This window comes from Lagopus muta, chromosome 2, assembly GCF_023343835.1.
Source record: "Lagopus muta isolate bLagMut1 chromosome 2, bLagMut1 primary, whole genome shotgun sequence".
NCBI classification, from domain to species: domain Eukaryota; kingdom Metazoa; phylum Chordata; class Aves; order Galliformes; family Phasianidae; genus Lagopus; species Lagopus muta.
In genome coordinates, this window is record NC_064434.1 from 107,986,145 (window position 1) to 108,014,038 (window position 27,894).

The window sequence follows — 27,894 nt, forward strand, 5'->3', positions numbered from 1 at the left end:
AAAGACACAGGAAGAGAATTACCACCACTCAACCCCCAAGCATCATTCTTTGAGTCCAAAAGGAAACTAGAGCAGCTCTTAACTACAGCTCATCCACTGTCTTTGCAAGAGCCTGGTCTTTCCGTACCCACAATATTTAGGCTCGCGTTTACTGAAGAAAGATACCACTACAGTATAGCTATACTTGTACTTTTGTTTCTGATATTACTTTCCTTGTATTTTCTTTGATGCCACTGTTTCATTGCCTTCAGTGCAAGTGTGCCGACGTTCCCCTCGTGGTGCTTTTCCTCAAGGTTTCTTCATGGAAGATTTCAATGTCAGGGGCTGAGAAAATAATTTTGTAAAATAAAGCTGTAAATGCACACCCTTTAAGAGCAGGTTCTTTTATACCTTCACAGCCTGCACCAACAAGTTGTGTATGTACTCGAGTACTGCTGGGGTTGTTCTGCACTACGAATTTGGGGATTTTTCAGAAATGACTTCTTTGTTACAGACAAATTTAAAAAAAAAACCATGAAAGATTGCAGCATGGTATTTAGTTCTTTTCAACACCAGTATGTTGACATACGAGTTATAACAACATCTTTAAGGATTTTCTCAACCAGCACAGGTAAATACTGATGCATTAAACGCAGACTTTTCCTCTCTTTGTCCTGCTGGGTAAAGGGGAGAGAAAAGCTGCAACTGCTGTTCAACAGAAGACTGAGATAAAGGCAAAAACCTGTAACGAAGTAACCTCACTACTTTGTTCCAGCTCCATTTCCATCGTACTTCCTTACCTTGTTACAATATGGACATTCACCAAAGATGACATTAAAGCTCTGTCTGCTGGAAGGAAGACCTTGTAGCCACTGCAACACAAACAACATGAAACAAACGTAGATTTTCATTTACTTAAAACACATCGCTTAACAGAGTTTTGCAAGCTTAGTTCATCTGGGATGCACCTGACACAGTGCAGGTCAGGTCAGTCTGTACAGCCACACAGTGAGGAAGGTTCACTTCCACACTGAGCTTGTTTTACACCAGGCTGTTCCAATCACAGTGGCTTTTCTAGCAGCCCATATAGGAATTTGCTTCATTTGAAGCTGTAGGTGCGCAATGCTTATTTTCTACCACTTGCCAGTCAGTTAAGAAGCCAAGTCTGTCCCATTAATTCCTGTACCTCATACAGGCAAGCCTGATGAAAAGGCTGTCCGCATCGGGGCTCGTCGCACACTTGATCTGGCACGGCGCCGTTGAGGCGGTAGGCATAGCAGATTCCACAGTCCTTGGTGAAATCCTGAAAGCACCCCAGTTGAGGTTCGAAAGGAAGAAGGGCTGAGACAGAGAAACATTTCCATCTATGTTTTTCATTTTGCACCTTTTTTGGAATCACTAAACATTGCTGCCTTCGACATCCATTTTTTTACTGTATGGTATTAACAGTGAGAGCAGTTGCCGGATGTACAGGACTGCTGGGTTGCATTTTATCCTCTCACTGCATTGCAGCTGGTTTGACAAACATTTTCATACTCGGGCCCCACGGTTTCTTTTTCAAACACAATGATTTGTCGTTACATTGAGATATCAGAAACAAGACCTTGCAGCCAGATATTAATTTACAGATTTCGCGAGTGAAAGCCAAGCTGGTAATCCAGTGTTACAGCATTGTCAAGAATTAATTCCGAGTTTATTTGAAATGCACCCGTATTTGGATGGCCTCTTGTCCCCTGTAAGCAGCTCTACCTAATTAGAACGTAAGTCATCAACATCCATAACAGAATGTTTGGATTTTCCACATCTCATTAGCTCCTCTGGAACTTCCTCTTTCCCTTTTAATAGTGAAACCTATTATTAATTGTCCTGCTGCTATGAAGGCCACAGGAAAGCGTGCACCCCAAATCAAAGGTTAACAAGTACTGACAATTGTTGCTTGAAGTTCAGAAGTCCTTATGACAATATATTACTCCAATTACCACTCTAAGTCTCTGACTTTCCCTGGCAGTTATAAAATGACCGTTTAGATTTTACTTACTCAGAAATAACGACTGGTCATTAACAAAAAACAACTTACACTTTTTTCTAACACGGCACGAGATGGAAAATCAATTTCTAAGAGGTCTTTCAAGTTTTGTAGTAAACTAATTTCTGGATCCCTGCAAGCGGGAAAAAGGGAGAAAAAAGTAAATGGTAAGAACAGCAAATACCATTCTATTTTCACACCTGTATCACTAAGGATGCTTACCACAAGTGCATGTTGTTGTTCAGCTTAGTTCTCAAAGGGTTAACCACTGCAAACAATACACACACATGGTTATATATCCTTATGATCCCCTTCTGTCACTTGCCCGATTCTACCCCTTCTACTTCAGCAATAAAGGGCGAGTCGTATTTGTTGGTGATCATTTTTTAGGTGGTATTCTCTTTTTTAATGAATTAAGGCAGCTAACGCAAGGATTGCCCTCAGTTTTAGAAACTGATCGTGCTGGCACTTAAAACACCAGACTGATGAATTTATTTCCCTTAAGAAGTTGGCAAAAAAGCTGTGCGAAGCAGAGTGCAAGACTTAGATACTTCCAAACACCACTAGGACACATGCAGTAGATTATTAACTTATTTATAAAAAGAAAATCGTAGTAAAATATAAATAGGACTGCATAATCATCAACAGGACATAAACCGTGTTAGGAAAGCACTAGGAGAAAATGGCATTCAGCAAAACATCAGGCTGCAGATTTATGCTGTTAAAAAACAGTGCCTGTGTCAAACCCTCCTGTACGCACAGCCTTGTTCCTGGCTCCACTTCATGCTTACCCAGGAGCCTGACACAGCTTACTCTGGTGCCTGCTCACCAGAGAGCAGATTCTAGAAGAGAAACAAATGTTGCCTGTCTGCTGCCTTACCATGATCTGCTCCAAGGAAGTAACACTCAGGGAGCATCTTTGGATGCCTGGGATCCACCTCTACGTTCACAGACACATTGCTCCCTACAGGAAGGAAGTCAGACATAAGCGGAGCTTTTCTTTGCAATCAACTGCTTGAAAACAGAAACATTAACTTAGAAAACAGTTATAAATTAATGAATTCAGACTGCCTTTAATTGCTGCAGATAATTGGAAAGTTGGTACAAAGCATTCAGTTTCAAACAGCAAATATTTCCCGTTATGTGATACCCTAAGAGCCCCAAAGGATTTGCTCAAAGATGTTCTGGATCCAGGTTAAAAACCTTGCAGCACATTCTCTAACAGACAAACAAGTGAAATCCAACTTCTTTTTTTCCTAATTAACAGCTATGTTAGGCTTGACCTTCTTGAATAAATTGGAAGGAATTAAATCGAAATCCAGCCTTAACTGAAGATCATCTGTGACCGAAAACAAAGGCCTCAAAGCCTTTCACTGCCCTCCACTGACCTGAACTTTTTGAGGCTTTCCCTTCCTTCTCATTGGTCTTTATCAGTACGGTGGTGCCAAGACAAAGCCAGCCTGACACCACAAATGAATTACCCAATCCACTGCGCTCCAACCAGCTGCTGACCTCAGTCCCCCCCGTTCCTCCCGTCACCCCAATGAAGGAGCTGCCTCAGCACCACCACCAGCATTCCTGCCCCACTCCGCAGCTTTCAGGGACAACTTAGATCTGCTTTGGTCCATTGTACCTTCTCAGATTTCTACAATATGCAATTGGCATTTTGGATTTAAGCTGAGAATCAGAAATCTTTTCAAAGATAACATTTTCACCTGTATTCCTAACCTAAGGCTTTGCTAAGTTTCTCCTTTGCAAGTACAGGACTCCTTACTCTCTATATACACCAAGACCTTGAAGCGCCACGTGTCAGCATACGAATTAAGGAACTTCCTCAGATTGTTAACATCGTATGCCTCTAACTTCCTCTCCTCCTTTCTCTGTCCTTTCCACCTGCCTCTTTGTCCTCTCTTTCCCCCTTTGGACTGCACTAATTCTCCTTTCATTCTACCAAGACAGGGACAATCTAGAACAGCAATCTACCAAAAAACTGGAATTTGTGAACGAGATCAGGGATTCTTCTAAGCTCTGTTCTACAAACACTGATTTTCTAGAGCTGTCATGCCAGTTCTCTTTGTTCTTAAGAGTTACGTGCAGTAACGTGGAGATGAAACTTACATTTTGTATTTAACACAGAGAACTGCTAACAATTTCATAAACAGGCGCAGCGTTCAGTGGAGGTTTGTCTTTAATGCAAAGTAAGAGTTGTGTTTTACTGTTTTTAAGTCTTCTTTTTCCCGACTGAAAAAGCCACCACCTGGTTAGATAAGCAGAGGAAAAAAAGCACGCTGAGTTTACTTCTAAAACTCATGCATTCCTTCCAGTCTGTGTGTACCTATGGCGATCCTCCTTGCTGTAGCACCCCTGGCTGGATTTTCTGGCTCCAGTACCCACGTCTTCCCATCAATTTCATCCATGGTGTCCCAGAACTCTTTCAGCGATTCCAGCACTGCCAGGAACTGATTGTGGATGGTTACTAAGGAGTCCTGGGAAAAAAAGAAATTTAAAGATTTTACGTGGTTTCTACCCATGGCAATACAGAATATTAAAAAACAACTGCTGTCATTTAAGCAGCATTAAAATCTAGCATGCCTCCACTTAGAGTGTGGTAGGCAAAAAATGCTGGACCTTATATAACAACACTTTGTAATCGAAGCAACATAAAGTACACAACTGTCTTCAGCACAGTTTCTCTACTCTTGGTACTTCCAGCACGTTGTGATAAGCACACATCATAACTGATTGGAAAACTGGTGACAACTACAAGGTAGATTTAAAAAAAAAGCTATGATACGTAGCTAAGCAATGTTGTAAGAGTCCCAAAATTAAGCAGCATAAAACCTGGGACATAACATGATGTTTCAAACCGTGCAAATACTGCAAGAGAAAGAGAAACCATGCAATATGCAGAGGATTACACTCAAAGGATTTCAATATTTGAGAGTGGAATAGGCAGAATAAAAAAACCCAGTCATTATACAGGACAATACAGAGAACAGCAATGCAAAAGAAGTCTTTTAAACATTGCTGAGCAGAACAGATTAATTCTTCTAGAGGAAGTTTTCAAAATAGAGGAAATACTTCGGAGTCCAGCTTTCAAAATGCAGATGCCAAAGGGTGCAAAATACAAAGAAGAATTCAGGGAGCCAAAAAAGAGGTGAAGAATGCGATAGAAAGCAGGAGTAATGCTCCATCCACGCTTTGATCCAAAGTAAACCTGAGTCTGGTATAAGATGGAATGAGCAGAGAAGCTTGGAGCGCCATGAACAGAGCCCAGAGGAGAACAGCAAGCACTCCACACACAGCTTCACGTGGACATGCCAGGCTGGGATTTGGGAGTGCTGAATTTGGGAGTGCTGGAAATGACTCACACAAAACACAACTGAAAAATCAAATGCACGAGTGAAAACAGGGAATGACAGAACACTGACACAGGCTTCTTCAGCTACAATAAAGAGATGGGAAATTAAGAAGATGTGACAAGGGTCACATTTCAGAGACGCTTTGGCCCAGGAGCCAGACAAGTTCTGGGTGTGAAAAAGAAAAAGCAGATTAAATACTATGCTCTAAAGAGGTATTTTTCTACAAATAACACGAAGCTTGCATGCACCACCCTCCTTTAATCTTTTAGTAATTATGCTCTTTCACCAGAACAAAAAGTAGAAATCATATATATGCATTTCTGAGATGAAAAAAATGTTGGTTTTTTTTAATATACCAAGTTCTCATATTTTAAGCACACATATTCCAGAGAGAAACAGCTTAGAAATAAAACGCTACGTTTTTCCCTGCTGTTATTAAATTAAAGGAGGAAAGCACTTAAGCAGAAAAGTGTGAATACTGCCAATCTCGAGACGTAACGCTTATTATCTTTAAAAGCATTTTGTTACTTTTATAATACCTGAAGTGATATAATAGTGTCAGTCACTTAACCACATCTTAGAGTATAATATCTTCATCTTAAGTACTATTATTTCCAGTATTTTAATAATTTTCACACAGTCCTGAAATGTGATCTTTTGTGCTCTGATGACACTTAAATTAATAGCATAATTTTCTGGTACTTGCAACAGTTGCTTTCCATTTTGATTTTTTACATTTTTCTGTATCACATACAGATAAATCCTCTAATAATCATTTTTATCTTTATCTTCTGGGAATTCAAAGGGTTTCACTAGAAAAAAGAAACATCAAGGGATTATAACCCACAGATAAGTTTTAAAATCCAATTAATTTTAATACTAATTGTAATTTTTCAATGGTGTTCCTTAAAAAGGTAGTTAAATCTTTTCTTAAACGCACTGTTCATTTGATCTTATTTGCATGCTTCATTGATGCTGCCAGCTGTCTGCGGCTATATACAGAAGTGCATCTATAGGTATTTAAATCCATCACACGCTTGTCATGCAAACCATGAGAACTGTAGCACTCCTTTTTAGTTGATTAACCAACTGGCTTCAGAAAAGAGCTGGGCAATAACCAAAAAGGCCATCGTGCTTTTTTTTGTCTGCACTACACCAAGATGGCTGCTAACAGCACCACAAAGTGCAAACTCTGTTTCTCAGTAACCTTCATAAGCACACTAGAATTTTAATGAAATAAGTCAAATATTCTTAAAAAAAAAAAGAAAAAACAACAAGACACCATTCACAAAATCATTGTTGGCTGCCCACCTGACTCTAAAAACCACCAGCAAAACCAATCTGGTTTCACTCCACCCTCTGTAATTATTAGGTTTCCGTGCCCATCAGGCAAAACATACAGTATAAAAACATACAGAATCTTTCACAACAGCTTAAAACAAAACAAAGATAATTTTATGTTTAAAATAGACCCTGCATATTATTTATAAGTACCGAGGCCACTGAGCCTATGGCTAGAACGGGAAGCTAATTCACAGCTAACAGAGGCTCAGAAATCCTGCTGTGAAGCCTCGATGCAGTTTGTTGTACCAGAGGGTGTGAGAGTCTTCTCTACCTGGGTCACATGCTATTTCTTCTCCTCTAGTCAGCATCTCTCAGGTTTTTCATAGTTCAGATTGTGAGTGCAGAAAGCAAAGGATACAGTTAGTACAATTAGTGATGACAGCCAGCTCTCCCTCAACGAAGCACATATCCAGCCTCACCATACCAGTCCTCCCAGGCTCTGTCAGACAGAAGTCTGAGAGGTGCTCGTGTCACCCATGCTGCACAGCCCTCAGGACTGAACAGTTCCCGGTTTAGAAGGACATGATTCTGTGACCTGAACTTCTGAGTATTACAGAGACTGGGTTATTTTACAAGACAACAGATGGAGGCGTATCACCTTCATGTCACTGACACAGAACTCCCATCAGTCTTAGAAATCTGACCCCATTTTTAGCTTTTGTGATATAGGCATCCTCCATTCATTGCAGCCACTGACAGGAGATGAATTGCTTACTCTGGTCAGTGAAAATCTGGACCTATCAGATATACCAGTGATATTCTGGACCTACCTGGAGAAGAACACATTCTACTGCTGCTCCTGTTACTCCTAAGCTTTGAGTTTCCTGCCTCTCCCCCGACCAGCCTCACCCTAACAAACAGTCTCCTACCTAGGAAGAGTCTCAAGTAGTTCTGCAAAATTTGATCCTATTTCTACTCTCTGCTCTCTCATCTCCATCCCATCACCAGTCCTCATGCTAATTCGTTATTCCAACTCAAAACACTTCCTCCCCAGTCACTTCAATTAAATGAATAAGAAGGAAGGGGGGGGGGGGGGGGGGGGGGGGGGAAACAAGTCACTCTACTCCTGGTTCTTATTTATGGAGCTAGAAACTTGAAGGAAGTGCTACGTGATACATGACAACATTCCTGACAGATCTCAAACGCCTCTTCCAACTCCTGGATGGACTAAATACTGACCAAACAGCAGTGAGAACGCTCAGATTAAACACAGTGCATTTTACTAAAATTTATAAAATCAAGAATAAAGCCTGGTGGGGTTTCTCTCTTTTGTTCTGTTGAGTTCTTTTGTTGTTGATGCCGGGGTTTTTCCTAATTCTTCCTAACATAACATTTGCTGACCCTTAGAAATGCAGTAAAATTACAAGAACCACAAAGCCTTCTGAACTGAAAAGGTAAAGTAGACTGAGCTATGGATGCTGCCATCTGCCTCCTGTGTACTCCCAGATAAAGAACCATTTAATAAAGGAGCAGTTGCTGGCTGGCAGTGGATCACCTGTATTACCTCAGTAATTTACCACTCTTTAGATTCCTTGGGGCTGCTCTTTATTTCACACAAACCAAACTTGAACAATTTTCTTCCTCCTTAGCACAAACTAAAGTCACACACAACACTCTTTACATCTTCACAAAGCGTCAGCCGTTTCTGTTTTTTGTATTGATAGATACACAGAAAGCAGATCTGTGAAGCTCCTTTGCTAAAAAAACAAAAACAAAATTATGCCATGTTTTACTGCGTTTCCATTAAAATGAGCAAATAATCTCATTCATATCACTATACTTTCTGAATTTTGTATTACTGCATCGTTGGCTGGCTGCGTGACCTCATTAGTCATTAATTTCCACTCTCCTGACCTTCATGTAGCAAACCAGGTGGGCAGTGGTCAGTATAGAAACAATACCCTGATGTGAGGGCAGCAGAATACAAGTGTGCTGAAATGCAGAACCACGCTGACAGTTCATACCGAAATCTGTAGACAGAACATTTATTGGGTAATTTAGAAAAAGAATATAAGTGAAATAAGTAGATGCTCTTGCACTTGTCATTGAGAAGCACTCTGCATTTATTTGGCACTGGGAACAGTAGCAGCAGCAGCAGCATTGCCCTTGGTGCTGATTTCTTACTACTCTAAAATGTCTCCTCTGAGCCAGAATGCACTGGCTGTTGCTGATCATGCTGTGAGACACCTGCACTGGCTACTAGGCTTGTCATGACGCACAAAACCCTACCATCTTCAGCTTGACATTGTGCAAGTTATAATTATTCATCCAAATGAATATGTCAGAGCAGCAGCAGCAGACCTCTCATCAGAGCAAAAGAAAAATACATCAAAACATTATCAACCCAGCAGGAAGACAGGGACCATAAGGAAAATTACCCATTTTTAATATGGATGCCATAAAGCCATGTCTATTATTACACCAAATAAAAAAAAAAAACAACCAACAAACCAGCCACCCAACAACCCCTCAAGTTTAAAGTCCACTGGCACTGAAAAGAACCCCAAATAGGCAACAGCAAGGGGAAAAAATTCAGCAAAATCAATTACCAGAAACCAAATTATATTTTCTTCCACAAGAGTTTACATTACAACAGCACGATTGCATATTTGTCAGTTAAGCCTTGTCAGTTTTTACATCAAAGATGACCAAGAAATACTGAAGTTCCATTAAAACTTCATAATATTTCGCTGGTAGATAAGTACAGCGTGCTCTCTTTCCTTTTAGGTACCAAAATTTTTAACCACTTGAGAATCTGCTAAAATCAGCTACTGCTGTTGTTTCATCTTTATCCAAGTTTAACCCTTACCCTACCAAGATGCTCACTTTAAGAGTTTCAATGCACTTTTAAATAAGCACAAATTTAAATAGTGGAGGAGCACAACATTTAGGACAAACATTCTTTTTCCCCAGAAGTCACACTCAGAAGATCAGCTTTGACAGCAGACTGCACACCTCTCCCATCAGAAAGCACAGGCTGCTGCTATTTGCCTCCACGGCACAGCAGATTGTCTGCAGCTGAAAGCAGCCTCTTATGATTTCAGAACAGTCCTCAGTGACGTACATACATCTATCGCTTGTGTTTCCAACAACCCCAGAGGTAATTCTAACTGAGTGTCATATTTTTTAAGATTACATTTTTTACTTTCCTGTAGAGTCATATTAATATATTTGCTCACATCTTTTAACTGGTCAAAGCAGGTTGTTTTTGTTATGCTATTCAAGTACATCACATCAAAACCTAACGTAAAGCTGGTAGCTTTATAGTAACTAAGAGTACACTTGGAGCAGCAACACCTGTCAAGGATATTTGAAATGCTTTTAATTTGAGGTAACATACACTGCAATGACATAAAAATTAAGAAAATGATATTAGAACTGCAGGTAACTCCAGAGGTAAGAAACAGCACTTGAAATCCTGCCTGTAATATTAGGAAAACATATTAGTGCCACATATCAGTAAAATTTAAGGAGAAAAACAGCACCTATTCAGATTGTTCAAAACTGCACCAGGGTTGGTTTTTTGGTTGGTTGTTGTAGTTTTTGGTACAGCAGCCACCTTTGGGTGGTGCTTCTCTGCATAAAAAGCTTACTGTGCACAGCATTTCCTAATACTTCTGAAGGCTTGAAGTTCCAGCTGTACATACAGCTTGAGAGAAAAGCAGTATGAGTGCAAAGCAATCAACACACAAAGTACACATACATGAAAAATGCATTAAAAGCAACCTCATAAGGAATACAAAGTTCAATTTTACATTCACAGAAGCAGGCCTGTAAGTAAAAAGCACACAGTTTTAACACTGAGTTAAAAATGAAGTCTAGTGCATCATTACCACCTACCTTCATACGTCTCAGTTATTGAAAATAAAGGAGAACAGTAACAGCTATGTGGGTTTACCTGTGGCATCCAGGAAATGGCAAACTGAACAGGAAAATCCACAATGCAGTCTGGTGGCTCAGTAGGATACTGAGGGAGAGAAAAAATACATACAGTTCTGGTTTTGGTAGTTGTTTTGTGTTTTTTTTTTTTTAAATATGATTAAAGTCAGACTGCTACTCAGCTGCCAAATTCGATAATGAAGTATAAGCACTTGATGCATCTTGAGAACTTGGCTCCCAAAGGAAAAATATGGAAGGCATTTTCAGAAATACCTATAAATGTTAATTCTCTTTTAAAGAAGAAACCTACACGTAAAGTGTTCTTGTGTATCGGGCTTTGAAGGAGGCAGGAGGATCATAGCTTCCTCTGTTCAGTCTTCACGTAGGCAAATTAAAAAAGAACTTCAAAAACAGATCACAGAAAGAAAAATAGGAAATATTTCTTGGCAACTTGATGGCATGTGCTGAACAGAAGCGTCCCCCTTGCTCCTCAATTGCCTGTAGTGGATACAAAAGTTTGAAACAAAACCAACAAAACAGAAAAACTCCCCGAGGCAAGGATTAATTGTCAACTGAACCAGAATATTTGCTGAGATTGGAAGTGCTTTTTGTTTTGAAACTTAATCAAAGCAATCATGAAGACAAAGTTAAAACTGACAGCTATTCTCTCCACCTGACCCCCAGATTAAAAGGTATCAATTAGGAAGAAAAAATATATTTAAAAAATGGACTGGTTTTTAATAACAAAAGGCTAACCCCAATCACTGATCATTCATTACACTTGTAAAAATACTGCAGCTCAGCTTGCCACTCTGAGATCTGTGGAGAAAAATGTATCCTCTGAAAAATAAAGCAGGGAAAGAAAAAAGCCCACTTTGTTACAAATAAACATCTATCCAAAACTTTATTCACCTGAGAAGTTGCCTCCTTTAGTCCTATGCAACATTCCCAATCCAGGCAGTGACACACCAGGAGGTATTGCAGAAGTTGTGTTGCTATTGCATAAACTGCTAATGCCAGAAAACATTTCAGAAAACCTTACTTGAGCAGACATACAAAAAGGTCCCAACTTCCTCCCTGAATTAAAGACACATGAAGCTTGACTATACTGCTTCCCATAACCATCCTGCACTCATAATAAACGTCCACAAACAGATATCATCATCTACCAGACACCCAGCAATCAATGTAATTTCTTTTTTGAAGTGCCCTTACATCACATACAGTGTCATTCTACAGGAACTGGTTCCCAATTGTTCTTTATAAAAGAGCAAAAAAAAAAAAAAAAAAAGTATATCTTTCCTAGAGCATCCATTCTGCCCTGCCTTGATGTTAATAATGAGGTGGATTCATGCATTTCACAGAAATCTGTTTCAACTTGCACTTTTTAATATGCCTTCACTTGTAGCTTCTGTCAGATATCTGCTTTCTGAAGACGACTCCTACAACTTGAGCACTGTGTGATTTGCTATTTTACCAAACTGGAGGCAGACAAGCTAAAAAACAGCAAGAGAGCAAGAGAACAAACAACTGATTTGGACAGGAGGCAGTTACAGTTTAGGGAAGTGTACCCACAAAAGCTGTCACAGTTTCTTTTACTGTAGCATTCGTGTTATTTTTCATGAAATGCTTTAATGCTTGCATAAAAATAAACTTGTTTTCAATGTAAAAAACCTTGCCTAAAACAAACAGATCAGTTTCTGCGTGGGATTCATTTTAGGACTGCCCTAGTTAAATATCAGCAGCATTAACCAATTAGGTGCTTATTTTCTTGGTAAGTAAATTCACTTTATGCATTCTTTTGTATGCTGACTTTGAACAAGTGGTTGCAAAGAGATCCTACAAACATTATTCAAAAAAAAAAATAAATTCCCTTATCTCTTTAATGCTTTTCAACCTTGCAGGGTGAAATCCTGTATAAAGTAACACGATGATTCTGCAGGAGACAGTATTTTACAGCACTATCCCACAGTGTATCAGCAGCACCATACACACAGTCAGATTGGTATGGTAGAAATCCTACTTTTCAGAAGAATTTAAGCAATTGCTAGAGCAAAGATTTATTTACTGTATTTTGAGCATGCAGCTGATGTTATCTAGAAAAAGCATTTTCAATAACCCTCGCCAAATCATTCACTTAATTACTGTCAAAGCATCTTGTTTACTACACGGCATGCAAATTATTGCAGTAGCTATTAGAGTTCTGAAATGGCAAGCACCCAACCCACTTCCAAGAACTAAAATATATGAGTTCCTCATGTAATACAACATGAAATCTGAAAAATAAAACCTGATGTATTTGGTTTTATACCTTGCAAAGACACATACTTGGCTTTCAGAAACCTTCTAGCTTGTTTATTACATTGCAAGTGGAAGAAATTTTCTGCATCAGGCGTTTTCAGGCAAACTGAACTGAAAACTATTTCACAAAATGTAACCTGAGCATTAAACAATGCATCCTGTTATGAGGACAGTCCCAATAATTTACACAAGTTGACGCTGCATAGCACTGGATCGCACACACAGTGATGACATGATGCTCTCCATCCTTCCAGACTGAATTTGATTGCCCCAGGTTTCCCATGTACTTTATAAATGCAGATTATAGAGAGCAACTGTTTTTAAAAGAGCAGTTCCTAATACAAAGAACACTGAGCCAAGGATAAGTGAAAACCTTTGACAAACTGAAAAGTCCTCCAAGTACATCCAAGCCATTAGGGATGGCAGGCACATTCAGAGGATTATTTGAATACACATTATAACTTCATGAAGAATGATTTTCTAAACCACTTGTAGAAGTTGTCCATTCCGAAATCATTGTCGGGGTGCTTGTCAACTCATCTCAGTGCACGGCATCTGCAAGGACAAGGCTGAAGCAACCACTGCCAGCAACGTGTGCTCAGGGGAGAGGTTTAACTCTCAAACGAACCACAGTCAAAGAAACAGCATAACAAAAATAAGCATAATTGAATTAAAGCATGCTACCAAAAGAAATCTCTTAAAAAGCACAGTCTTCTCAAACACATGAGATATGTATATAAAGGAAAATCAAACCCTTGTGTCAGCAACATTTCACATATAAATTCTCTCCTCTGGCAAGTTTAAATGCCAGACAGTTTCAAAAGGACAAACAATTGATCCTTTCATCACAAAAATCACTTGAAAAGAAAAATTTGATGATTACTTTTCACAGCAGACAATTTAGATAATCTAGTCTTTTCATTACACCGCATCTTTAGTTGATAGAAGGTGCTTTCTTCTGCTATTAGGAGCCTCAGCCACACACATTTCGTTACTATAAAGAAAAGCACAAGTTTTTGGAAGGACAGAAAATGGGTGAGCTTGATTCCCACCATGGTACAGCAATAAGTTAAACACAACCAGCCAATGCAGAAGTGTAACACTGTTTGACTGGTTTTATCAGGTGCTTGAGCTTTACAGTTAAAAGTGCTTTACTTCAATCTCCATAAGCTGAAGAAAAAGCTTAGGGGCAACAGGCTGCATGCATTTCATTTCTAATGCCATACTAAGTACATGGATAGCAACTCCCTTATAAACAATGCCAATACAGCCAGGTTCTTGCACACTAAATAGCCCACAGTTTTACCTCTTTTTTTTCCCCCCCCATGAGTGTATTTAACAACCAAGTGACTAGCAAATTAATTATTTGTTCATTACTGCGTGCATAAACACATGCATATATATTTAGAGCACTTTTATTAGTTTTTGAAAACCTATGTTGATAACCAGCATTCCCTGGCAATTCTCTGTTGTGTCCTGTAAGGTAATAATTTGTCTTATGTAAAACTAAAAAACTGCTGCATTTCTATTTCTTGGAGAATACAGGAAGTTTCTGATGATGAAATTTAGTTTGACATACAGTGTCCAGTTCTTATTCCTTCAAGATTATTATTCCAGATGATGGACCACCAATAGTTTCCAAATCGTATTTTACCCCAAAGCTGATTTTCTGAAGGTAGCAGCAATGACCACACAATTGCCATCACATAGCCCGGATCTTCATAGATTCTGGTAGGAGATTCTTGTCTTAAAACAAGAAATTCTACAAAGAAGTATTACAGTTTGAGTTCAGTTCTATGCATTAGGAAGAATTAAAACTTTGCTGCTTCCATACATGCCATGGTTTGTTTTTTTTGTTGTTGTTTTGCTTGTTAAATGCTTAAAAATGTCAATTATGCAATCAGTCTATCATAAATCTTGACAGCTCAAACAGTAAGACTTGCCACAGAAGCTACATAACATCCTCCAATTGCTCTTATATGTTTAGTCTCTGGACTGAGTGATAATGTATGAAAGTCTCTAAAATAGCTTTATTAATTGCAGCATCACAAAGTGTTTCTCATGTGATGTGCAGCCTCTTGTAAGACCTTCAGACAACAATAACATATTAGGAATTTTCATTGAAGTTCAAGTCTGAAAATTCTGCATTTTACAAAATAATTTCTAAAAAGCCAACCACCAAAAACCAGATTATTTTGCACAACAGACATGCTATCAGACCAACTCTCTGAAATCCATATAAATTAGAAAATCCATCTTTTTCATGAATATCTTGAAGTATTTTCCCCCATATAAATTCACCTTTGCGTTTAACTTCAGCGTGACCAGATGCTGTCGACCACGAGAGTCCTCAGCCTTCAGCTTGATTGTGGTGAGCCCAGCGTCCACATACGCGACTCTGAAAGGGAAAAGCAAGCTCTGATGGGATTTCAAGAACTCCAGTTTGAAAGATCTGCAATACTCTTATTAGTCCGATTCAAATATTCATCAGGGCAAGTCTGATACGCCGAGCATTTCGGCTGTTCTGGATTTACTGCTGTTAATACACCACTGCTTAATGCAGTCATACATCTTTGGGTTATTTACAGTGTGTGTCACGGCTCACGCTGTGGTCAGCGAGCGCTATGTTTCAGTTTTCCATCACTGGAACCTTTGACACACACAGCATGTTCCTGTCAGCCTCTACTTATGTACACATTAAACTTCCTGTCAAATCTTTGATCCATTTCTGTGGTTTCTTACACCGTGAGACTTTCATGCTCTCGATTTGCTTTTGTCTTCAATGAAGCTCTCTTTTGTTATCAATAATATTGTTTTTGAGAATTCGGTGGCTCCCGGTTCACATTCTGAAATTGATTTTTCACAAAAAGCAGTTCTAGAACAGGTACAAAATGAGTTGTTTGCAGTGATTCACCTTTGTTTCATGACAGTTTCACGCAGTATAAATGCACTCAAGCAAGTAGAAAGTACGTACTAAACATAAATAAGTTTTAATACAAAACCTTTTTGTTTAAGACGTTACTGATACTTCCCTAAACAATGAAGATGAAGGAAATTATGAAATACACTCTTCCACCAAAGTACGTTCTGCTGAGAGGCTTCAACAGCTGCCAAAAAGGTTGAGACTTATCCCTATACTCAACAGAGAGCTGAGTACGTGGGCATTTTGACATTGTTACAGCATCATTCCCGCATGATGATAAAAAAGCAGTCTACAATTGTTGCACAAACTTATCACCTAGACTGAAAAGCCCAGAGCTCAAAGCAAGTATCTGCTAGCTAACCTAAGTAACGTTTTCCTAAATTAATACACACTAGCCGGGTCACTTCAACCAGCACACTGGAAAAAATGTTTCTCTTTCAAGAGCAAATAGATACACAGTTGTAGAAGTCTACTTAAGAAAAAGTAGAGCTACACATTCCTAGCAGGAAGTGAAAGGAACAAAGTGATCTCCGTAATCACAGATGAAAAATAAGGTTGGAAAAAAGTAGCAGTGCTACTGAGTGCTGAAAAAGACATTATTTCACATTTAATGCTGGATAATTTAAAGCAATATTACACTGGCCTACAAATTTCTGGGAATATTTTGCCACTCCTCCAGAACAGTTTAAAGAAATAGAAGTCTTGATCAAAATGTAGTCAATTAAATTCAGTTTACCTAGAGAACACTACAGCATTTCTCCTCCAATAGGAACAATCACTGCTCACACCTCATTCTAACTTTACCTCAAAATTATATTACACATTTTTATAAAGATAAGAAATTACTTACAACCCAGGCTTCCATCTACTGTTGCAGATGGAGTTGAAGAATGCCCAGAATGAAAATTCACTGCTGGTCTTCCTTTTTCTCAACAGAATGTAAAAAGCAATAAACTGCCTCCAGGGGATGAAGGAGGATTCAATTTTCCATTTAAGATAAAAGAAAAGAACTCAGTAGCTTACTGGCTACTCATTCTGTAACATCATTCTACCAGTCTCTGGATAAAAAAAATAAAAATGAAGAAGCAAGTTCTGTACAACCAGGGGAAGCTGGATAACTCTGTAAAAGCCATATGAACTTTTCATATGACCTCAGAATAGAAGAAGGAAGCTTAGAGGTCATCAAGCTCAACCTGCTAAAGCAGGTTCCTTACTGCAGGTCTCACAGGTAGGTATCCAGATGGTCCTGAACATCTCCATAGAAAGAGATTCCCCAACCTCCCCAGGCAGCCTGTTCCAGTGCTTCATCACCCTTACTGTAAGTAATTTCTTACTCATATTCACATGGAACTTCCTATGTTCCAGTTTTGGGCCATTACTCCTTGTCCTATAACTACACACCACTGAAAAGGAGTCTGATCTTGTCGAATTGCCTCCTACACTTTAGATATTTATAAGCATTGATCAGATCCCCTCTCAGTGTTTTCTTCTCCAGGCTGAACAGCTGCAGATCTCTCAGCCTTTCCTCACATGGGAGACGTTCCAGATCTTTTATCATCTTTGTCACCCTGTGCTGGACTCTCTCTACAAGATCCCTGTCTTCTTTGAACTGGGGAAACAAGAACTGAACACAGTATTCCAGATGTGGCCTCACCAGGGCAGAGCAGAGAAGGAAGATCACCTTCCTCACCCTGCTGGCCACGCTATTTTTTATGTGCCCCAGAATATAATTGCCCTTCTTGGCCACAGGAGCACACTGCTGGCTCATGGCCAACCTGTTATTCATCAGGATCCCCAGGTCCTTCCCTGCAGAGCTCTTCTCCAGCAAGCCACCCCCTATCCTGTACTGATGCATGTTGTCATTCCTCCACAGGTGCAGGACTCTACACTTATTTCTTTGAATTTTCCTTTCCATCCAAACCTCCAGCCTGCTCAGGTCCCACTGAATGGCAGCACAGCCTTCTGGCACGTCAGTCACTTCTCCCAGCTTCGTACATCAGCAAACTTGCTGAGGGTGGACTCTGCCTTGTCATTCAGGTCACCAACAAAGACACTGAATCAGACCAGACCTGCTCCGACCATGGGGGAACACAGGCTTCTTAGCCTCCATCTAGACACTGCGCCACTGCTCACAACCCTCTGAGCTCTGCCAGTCAGCCAGTTCTCAACCCACCTCACTGCCCACTCATCTTTCTAAGCTTCTTTACAAGGACATTGTGGGAGACAGCGTCAAACACCTTGCTGTGGTCAAGGTTCACAACACGCACTGCTCTCCCCCCGTCCACCCAGTGATGACAATGTAGAAGGCAACCACTCCGGTCAAGCACAATTTGGAGATGTCATCCACACGAGGGTGACAAATCTTACAGAGGTTTAATGCCAATAAGCTACCTACCTGAAGCATTTTCACTACCTCAACTAGTCAGATTATAACACTAGAAAAACCTTTCACTTATTTTACTACTATAAGGGTTCACAAGCAAACTTCCCCATCTCAGCAAACTATTTTGTGCCAGTTTCTTCATCTCCTTAAAGTTATACGAGTAACTTCTTTTGAACACTCCAGCTTCAAGAAGGACAGCAGTTACTATAGGAAATTCAGTTAAACCGTAGAACCTATTGAAATGTGACCTTTGTGAACAAGTATTTGACTATGAAAGAATGTGTACTGCACACTAAAATTAGGTCAAAAAATAAAGCCTCCATTATAACAGAGAAAGCGATTATATCTAACAATGGCAGCCTGCCCACTTACAATATTCATTACTGGTTTTACTCTCAGCGGTTGAAGAGGAAAGAGGCATAAGATCACTTCAAGTAACGTCTACAATTTGTTTTTGAGAAACTCCACATATTCCTTAGATAAGTTATTTGAATACACTTCTGCCATCCCTAAAAGCTTCTTAGCTCACGTTAGAGATAAGGGACTATTACCCTATTGTTTAGATTCTCTTTCAAATAAGAAAATTTTTCAGTTGGATTTGGATGCATTCAAAGATGGATTGGCTGGAGCACGGCCCAAAAATCTTACTGAGGAAAAAGTCCACAACAAGCCAGTTTTTGTCTTTTTCTTTTTCTCCCTCAAAGACTAATGCTGATAAATAAAGCCAGATGTGTCACAAGGTGTGAGCATTTAATTGAAGTTTTCTGGCAGTAAGAAGGCTTAGTTTTCTGCTAGACCATACCACCATGTTTTTAATATGCAAGTACACATCTCTTGCAGCCCAAAACCAGTTCAGGTTAAGTGGCCTTCTCTGTAGTTCATTATATTTTTAATTAGAGGAGGAACTTGCTAATACACTTCAAATTATCAACTCACTGTAAAGCAGATATGATCCCTTATGTACAGCCCAGTCCTTTTAACAACTGATTCCCCCACCTCCCAGGCTGAACAGCAACCATAACACATTAATCAAGAGATCCATGTCTACAGAATTACTTGAGTACACTGGACAAAAGCACAGCACAAGTTGTCTGTCCACACAAAAACCAATTTTAACTAGAAAATGAGGCAAACTCTGCCTTAGAAGTATGCTCTCTGATAAAACACTGGTGTGTTTTTTAACAGTAAACCACTGAATATTTTACATGTATAGCAAGAGAGAAGTACTCCTCTCTTTGAGATAAGCTACTAAAATTATTTCAAGAGTGTACTATGCTCAGTGATATGCAATTTACAAATACATATTCTCAGACCTGCTTGAAGAATATGCCATCAGCTGTACCCACCAGCTACATCCTCAATAATGGAAATTACAGTAGCTGATTTAAGAAGGACGTTTTAAAGAGGAGGTCTTCAAAACAAATTCCCACTTAATGTTACTTACATATTACTTATTCATACGCAAAAGTGAGAAAACTTAGGACTATTCCTCAACATAAGGCTCTAGAAAAAAAAAAAATTACTTCATGTGGTGAAATAAACATGTTAAATACCAGCCAAGATTAAGAAAAAAAAGTACATTTGTTATTCTGGAAGTTCCAACTGCAGACCTCCTGTTTCAAACTTTTGTTTTTGAGAACCTAAAATACAGCTTCTCATTCAAAACTCTTCAATCTTTCATCTTTGCCCCTTGAAAGAAGGCACTCAAATTAATTGCATGCTATCAGTAAAATTAAACACAGTCTACAAATTTATTTTCTCTGTGCCTACACAGAAATAACTGCCTTCAACTCCATAAAGGTTACCTAGATATAAGTCATTCCAAGCTCTCTGCTGGAGGATTAAGTTGTTTGATATCAGAGAACTTGCTGGTAGTGACATGTGATGGCAGGTAAAGCCTTCCCAGAAGTCTGCAAATCGGGAAGCATTGCAGATTCCTGAAACATTTCTGCACAGACATTGAGTATTTGATCACAACCCCAGCTCCTTTATTTTTATAAGAGGAGATCCATGTCTTCCTTTGAAGAACTTTAATTTGACACTCCTACAATCAGCTCATCTGAGGGCCTGCCGGATTGTGAATAAGTATCATCTGTTTGAACACATGCAATAGCCTAACAAATCAGTTCCCAGATGCAGCCACGTGTACTTTTCTTTCCTCAACAAAGATAAGCATCTTTTGTGATTCACTACTATTTTACTTCCCTGAGAAGACCACCTGAATTTCATTCCCTATTTCATAGATACTCATTTTATACAACAGCATGGTACCCCTCCTGTGAAATCCTGCACTCAGGTGCACTAAGCCAACCTGACCAGGTAACACAGCTTACTCTCTCCTTGTGCAGTAACCAATTCCTTCAAAAGCAACATGGTCCCCTGTTTGGGGAGACCCAAACATGGTCTCCCTGCACAGCTGAGTCAAGAAAACCCACCAGATGCCTTTCATAGGCCCTCATCTTTGTTTGAACCACCTGGGTAGCCAGAAACAATCAATTTCTGTAGTTTCTCAAGGGCTGATTGTTCTGCAGTTCTGGAATAACAAATTCCCAAAGTCTCTTCTATGCTTTTTTAGTTTTGTGAAGAACCACCATCATGAAGTCAGTTATAATTATATAACTCACTGCATGACTGAAATAGTCAAAAAAAAAAAAACCTAAAAATATAGTATTGTTCACTATGTCAATAGTTTGTAGGTCACAGGATCGATTGGTTAGTAGTACAGTCTCAATCCCCAGCTCAGTTATCCAATACTGAAAAATGTGTCGTCAGCTGAAGCAGGGTTTTGATTTATTTTTTTCATCCTTTTTTTACTTTGTGCTGCAGCAGGCTATTTTAAAACTTTTTCTGACCAGGATAAATTAACAAGTTATATGTTAGGTGTTGGTTTCACATATATGTATGAGAGAGTATTCGACTAGGTAACAAAATAAACATACTTATTCCAACCCAATATTTCTAGATCTCTGACAAGACAGGAGTAGTATTCTGGTGGCCTTGGTACATGCAGCTCTTGTGTATTCTTCAAAGCAATTTCCTGTTTAAAAGAATGTTAAAAACATCATTAAGGAAGATTTCAATATTTTTGCATCTACTTAGTTATGTGATTTTTGCGATTCATTCAAAATATTAAACTTATGTAAAATTAACTGTACACTGCATTTGTTTTGTTATAGCCTCCAGCTAAAGCAGACAAAAGCTGTTTGGTAAATTACTTCAGATACTGCTAATGAAAACATCTGCAATTTAAAAAAAAACACAGATGTTGACAACAGTCTTCAGATGCAAATATCAAATGTGCCTCTTTTTCATCTAATAAATTGGAAGCCAAGCATCTTGTCTGAAAGAACATTTCAAAAGAAGGTTCTGTGAAGCCCACAGCTGCCTCCTGAGCATCACAGCCACATAAGAAAACATGGAATCCCTCACATACAGCCACACACTATCAGTCAAAAAGTTATCAGTGTCTCTGTTTTAATACAATAGGATCCCAGAGTTTGTGTACAGGCTTTCATTAGGCAGGTGCCTCCAAAGTTCTATGAAAAACTTCATACCAAATTACAGAGGAAAAACAACAGAAAAACAAACAAACACAAAGCCACGTGTTGCCCACCTTAGTGTTGCTCTACTTGGACTTGAAAAGCATACTTAAAATTTTGCTTACAGATCATATAAAGTGAGATCTGTTTCCAAAACTACAGTAACGAGGAAGGATTACTTTCAAGAGCTGCTATCAACGTCACTCAGCCTCAGAGCTTTGTACCTGGCAGATGTGGAAGACACTACTGAAGCAGCATCAGGAGCAAGGATTTTTTCATTATTATTAAACTTAATTCTACCCTGAGATGCACAATGAAAGTGGATAGTCAAACTGAAAAAAAAACAGTGTTCCAACAGCATACAGTGAAAAAGCGAAAACAGCTTGAGCAACCCACTGATATTGTGTAATACTTTTCTTGTATGTAAAAAAAACATTAAAAGAAAACACCACCACAACAACAAAAAAAGAAAAAGCACAAGCATCGATATTCTGGATATTCTGCCACTTACCAAGACAGTTTTCAGCTCCACCACAAAACTGACAAGATCTGGACAACTGTGCAACCTCTGGAAGGAACAGAGCATCATTTTCATATCCTAACATTTAGTGGTAAATAATTCCAGTCTAAATATCTACTCTTCTGGTGTTATCAAGCCACTAACAAGGAAAAAAAAAAAAAAAAAATCTCAACCACATAAAATTTTAAATACCTCAATTAAAAAACAAGCCTCCAGTTCAGGGAACCTCAGTGAAAATTAACTACCATCTTTGTCAAATATCATCACGTAACACATTTGTTACATGACTTGTTAAGACTTCATACTTCATGCATTTATCTGTATTTAGGAAGACTTTTATGGACACTTCAGTTTCTACCAGAAAGAAGAGATGCTTCTGAATTTGTCAAAACATTTTCAGTTCAATTTTCTTTAAGAACTCTCAAGAACCACCTACTTCCAGATACCGCACATTCTAAAGGATCCTTGTTTGTCATCAGATGCAGCACATATTTATGCTCCTGTTTCTGTAGCTCTGTAACTTAAGATACTCCAGAGCTGCAACTCTTGTCCTACAAAGCAGCACAAAGTCTGAGAGATGCCATCTGCACATTTGGCAGATGTCTCCTTACAATATCCTCCATGGCTGGAGGGCAGTTATATCCTTGCTCTAAAAGTTTCTTCAGGACAGAGAGGTTTAACTTAGATTCCTTGACTGCCCACAACACAGAATGAGCTACATAAATCAACAACTTCTGTGATTTTTTTCCTTTATGCATTATGAACAATTTATTATATATACAGAGAGAAATTAAGGAAAGTGTAAGATGTCAGCTGTAATTTATTACGAGTTCTAACTCAACCTTCAAAAATGAACAAAAGGAAAACAAACAAACAAAAAGCCTCACTCCAAATCTTGAATAAAAAGCGACTATTTTCTAATTCCAATCCATCTCACCTCACAGCAGTCTGCAAATACTCAAGCATTTCAAAATAGCACATCTTGCCTACAAGGTGAAATTAGACTTCTTTAAGACTTTCAGAATAAGCGTGAGTAAAAGCTTCACAAATCATACACACACACACACACACACACACACACTTAAGAGAATCATTATAGATAGACATCTACCAGAAATGGTTTTAAAAGTAGCATACCTGTTTCAAAATATGCCGATATCCATGAAGGATCTTCTTCAGCTGCCAGCCACACTCTATCCTGGACAAACAGTACTTTGTATTCATTTTAAAATCAGACTACATGATTTTGAGAAAGGATCACAAAGTTTGGTGCCAACGACATAGAAGGAATTAAACAATACTTCAAATTTCTTTGAGATTTCATATTCAAATACATTTCAAATTTTCAAATGTCACTATCCACAGCCCATTAGAAGTTAAGCCTCTTTTTTTGCTGAAAGCAACATAATTCTTTCAAGCTAATATGACTTCACAAAAAAATACCAGTATTTTAAAACTCAAGCCTGAAAATGTCAGTTACTTATAATGGCGTTCTGGCTAGCTGATCTAGAATGTAAAAGCTACCTAATATCATTTGTTCACAGTTCACAGCAGGTAGAAGCATAGAGTGGAATGCCAAGAACGAATGCATGCATGCATACATACAGTGCACATCCCTAAATACCACCGCGACAAACAACTGCACCAAAAAGAACAGGGCTTTTAAAGAGAAGCTCAGTAATAGCATAGCATTTTAACATCAGTATATAACTCCTTTAATTTACAACTCTGCATCTTCTGTTTTCCAAATGGTGATGTATAAATAGTTTGATCTAAATAAACATTTTCTCAAGTACACTGACTTATATAAAAATAGCCAATTAATTAAAAACAAAATATTTTGATACAGTTGATATTTATTATCACTGTTTATTAGCGTTTATTAACATTCATACTGGAAAAAGGTACCAATTAATACACATATTCATCATTGCTTTCATCAAATATGCTTGCTTACATACACTCACACATCTTTTTCCATATGACTATCTTACCTGGCATTTTTCAGTTGAGAATCTGTTGGTAAAAGTATCCGGATGTGGAAGTCTCTACCCTTGAAAATAAGCATTTAGTTAGTAGGAAGGCCAGCAAAGAAACATTGTTTGATACTGTGGGCAATACTTCCTGAAAGTATTGACTGCTAAGCAAGAAAATTTCTCTTCTGTGACTTTCAGGAATATTACGCAGAATTTATTCATTTAGAAAAAAAAAAAAAGGCAGTATGAGTAACAGGTAGTTTATATAAAACCAGAATAATCCTGGTTTTAATTCTCAACTTGAAATATTCTTGATCTCTGTAACTCACAGTATTCAATAAGAATGTTTTCAGTAGATCATATTTTATAAAGAAAAATAATTCATTTAAAAAAGAAAAAAAGCATTACTCAGATCTGGACATGCCACAATCCAAGTCATGCTGAAGTCTGTAAGAACATCTTTTCAACTCAAGGAAGAGAGTAGACTTTTTATAATAAAAGTACTATGCTAAAAAGGAACTTGGGCACTGACACACAGAAGACTTTCAGCAACTTAGAAGCCATAAACTCAAATAGTCTCAACCACATTAACATACTTCTTGCCCCCACTGGTGCAGTCTTTACAAAGCAGCTCCTAAACATCGTTCACTTCTATTTTTATTAATTGCCCCTATTCATGATCTTGCCCCGACATTCTCAAAGGATTATGAAAACAAAATTGAAATAAAGGTTTGTAAGACACGTCCCAGAAGTGGACAATTAACTTATCTCAAAACTTCAGATTCTCTTCCATCTCAGCACAACTTGAAGTACTACCACAGATTCTGACATTTCTTCAGAAGAAAGGTAAGAACAACAGCAAATATATTCTAATTTTGTTTTGCCTTGACCCCAGCAAGGCTTTCAATACCTTTTTCCATAAGAGGCTCTCAGTGAGGTGGACTGAAAGCTGTTAAAGGTGCCAGGCTCTAAAGGTTGTGCTCAGCATGACAATGTCCAGATGGAAGCCACTGACTAAAGGCACACACCAGGGGTCAACACTACTAAACCCTAGTTATTGACCCAGATGAGGGGACAGCGCAGCCTCAGCAAGTCTGCAGAGGACAGAAGACTGGAGGAAGCAGCTGATATGACATGAACTGGTAATAATACCATGCACCAAAGTACTAAGCAAGTAGAGGGCAGCTCTGCAGAAAAGGCCGTGTTTGATCCCAGTGGGCACAGAGCTGACCTCGAGCCAGCGGTACGCCCTTGCAACAAGGGAGGTGAAGTGCCTCTAATGCTACAATAGGCAGAGCTGCCAGCAGGCCCAGGGGCAATGTTTCCTCTCTGCTCAGGGGTGGTAAGGCATTCCTGGGATGCAGTAGAGACACACTGAAGTTAGACCATGGAGTGCCACGAGGGTGATTTAAGCATCTGAAGTACCCTTAAAGCCAGTGTGTACAAATTACACACAGCTGGGGGGAAGAGCAGCATCAGACACTGTAGTAGAGCCCTACAACGCCACACTGTCGGTGCACCTGCTCGGGGAGAACACGGATGAAACCTACTGTATTGATAACGAAGCTCTCTATGACATATGCTTCAGAACACTGAAGTTAACTACACCAACATACAGGGATCTGAACCATTTAGTGTCAGCCACCATGAGCGGCGTCACCACCTGCCTGCCTGCTTAATGCCGACCTGTGGAAGCTAGCAGTGAATATGGTTCCCTTCCACCTGCACTTTTTCATGCCTGGCTTTGCCCCTCTCACAAGCCATGGCAGCCAGCAGTACCGTGCTCTGACTGTCCCAGAGCTCACACAGCAAACTCTTGATGCCAAAAACATGATGGCTGCACGTGACCCACGGCACGGCCGCTACCTGACTGTAGCTGCTGTTTTCAGAGGCCGTATGTCCATGAAAGAGGTAGATGAGCAAACATCCAGAACAAAAATAGCAGTTACTTTGTTGAGTGGATTTCTAATAACGTTAAAACAGCGTTCTGTGACATTCCACCTCGTGGCCTGAAAATGTCTGCCACGTTCATTGGTAACAGCACAGCCATCCAGGAGATGTTCAAATGCATTTCAGAGCAGTTCACAGCCACGTTCCACTGAAAGGTTTTCCTGCACTGGTACACGGGGGAGGGCATGGACGAGATGGAATTCACAGAGGCTGAGAGCAACATGAACGACCTGGTGTCTGAGTACCAGCAGCACCAGGACGCTACTGCTGAGGAGGAGGGGGAGTTTGAGGAAGAGGCTGAGGAGGAGGCAGAGTAAGAGCTATGCTGATGACATCTGTAAGTGTTGTTTAAAGCTGTATGAACTGTCATTCAAAACTTCTCTCTGTGTTGTGTTCCTTCTCCTGTCTTCAAGTCACTTTCAATGCTGTATAGGCACCATTAAAGCACTTTTCACAGTGAAGAAAAAAAAAAAAAAAAAAATTCCTGACAAAGAGAAAAGAACACATGGTCAGACTCAATGGAGTGACACACACCCAAGGGACAAGAGGCTATAAGGCTATAAGACAAGTGGGTATAAGTTTTAAATATTGGAAGCTTCACTTAAATGCAGTGAGGTTGGGGGAGAACAACAACAACTAAAAAAAAAACCACAAGAGAAACACTTGTTGGTAGTGTAGGTGGTCAAAGACTGGGTCTGCTTGCCTGAGAGGTCCTGGGGCTTTCATTCCTGGAGTTACCCAAAACCTGAATGCACACAGCCTGCCCTAAGTCTCTGCCAAGGGACTCCAGAGAGTCCTACCACATCTGCGATCCCCATCAGCAAAAACAAAGCGTCTGCCCCAGAGCGGAACACAGCCCACTGGAGCACCAACTGCTTCCAAACTCCTCCGAAGGCTGAGCCTTTCAATAAGATCGTCAGTAACTTCAGACCCTCGCTACACCGCAGCCCCAGCCTCGATCCCACAGCCGCATCAGAGAGCAGCCGCTCACGCTGGCGCCTTGTTTGTCACGGCAGAGCCGGGCTGCGACCACACACGCTACAGAGCCGCGGCCGCAGCGCGGCACCCCTTCGCCTCACACGGAGCCGGGCGCCACAGGACAGCGCGGCGGCCCCGCTGCGCCGGGCTCCGTTCAGAGCCCCTCACACAGCCGTCGGGCAGCGCGACGCGAGCGGAGCCGGTACCTGCGCGCTGACGAAGCCCTCGTAGGCCGTCCCCTCGCCGTTCTGAGGCAGCAGCAGCGGGCACTGGCGGAACAGAGATCCCCGAGCAGCCATGCCGCCGCGCGTCCGCGGCCCGCCACCGTTCGAACCGCGCCGAGGCCCCGCCCATCAGGCTGCGCATGCGCGCTAGGCGCAGGGGCGTTCCGTGCGTTGGCGCCGGGCTGCGCTGCTTCTCCCGCCCGTCTGTCAGGTGGCCGCTGTGTGAGGCACGCGCTCCTTCCAGCTTCGGGACGTCCTGAGGAAACGGGGCTGAAGGAAGCCCTCGAGTGGGGATCGTGATCTACAGCCAGCCATACGGCGATAAGCAGTTCGCGGTCACTGTGCTTGGGGAAGTCCGGAAAATGAGTTTTAAACAAGCCTCGGAGGGTTATTATATGCAGGTTGCTCTGAAAGTAATGCCTCCCGTTTATTAACATGGAAATTACAGCAAAGCGCACAATAACGCTGTCAAAACACAGATCTCTCCGCTACAAGGCACTCTTTTTCGAC

At 40.1% G+C, this 27,894-nt stretch overlaps 3 protein-coding genes across 9 annotated transcripts in view; 2 read left to right on the top strand and 1 right to left on the bottom strand.

The window, feature by feature from the left end:
• VRK2 (VRK serine/threonine kinase 2) overlaps positions 1 to 228 on the top strand; it is a 45,625-nt gene extending 45,397 nt beyond the window's left edge. For all 7 annotated transcript variants that reach the window (XM_048935015.1, XM_048935018.1, XM_048935013.1 and 4 more), the window contains one exon: positions 1 to 228. In XM_048935015.1, the coding sequence (XP_048790972.1) occupies positions 1 to 228 (228 nt within the window).
• Positions 212 to 27,510, bottom strand: FANCL (FA complementation group L). The gene is made up of 14 exons (XM_048935022.1): positions 27,367 to 27,510; positions 24,251 to 24,309; positions 23,394 to 23,454; positions 22,248 to 22,304; positions 21,137 to 21,234; positions 15,193 to 15,289; positions 10,610 to 10,678; positions 4,341 to 4,491; positions 2,886 to 2,969; positions 2,228 to 2,273; positions 2,057 to 2,138; positions 1,166 to 1,282; positions 780 to 851; positions 212 to 324 (listed from the first exon to the last, which is right to left on the bottom strand). The coding sequence occupies exons 1-14, from the start codon at positions 27,457 to 27,459 to the stop codon at positions 289 to 291; spliced, it is 1,122 nt and encodes a 373-aa protein (XP_048790979.1). The 5' UTR covers positions 27,460 to 27,510; the 3' UTR covers positions 212 to 288.
• LOC125689344 (tubulin beta chain-like) lies at positions 25,386 to 26,499 on the top strand. The gene is given in 4 exon segments (XM_048936341.1): positions 25,386 to 25,475; positions 25,690 to 25,901; positions 25,903 to 26,153; positions 26,156 to 26,499. Coding segments are annotated over 4 exon segments (897 nt in total).
• Positions 27,511 to 27,894: the final 384 nt, after the last annotated feature.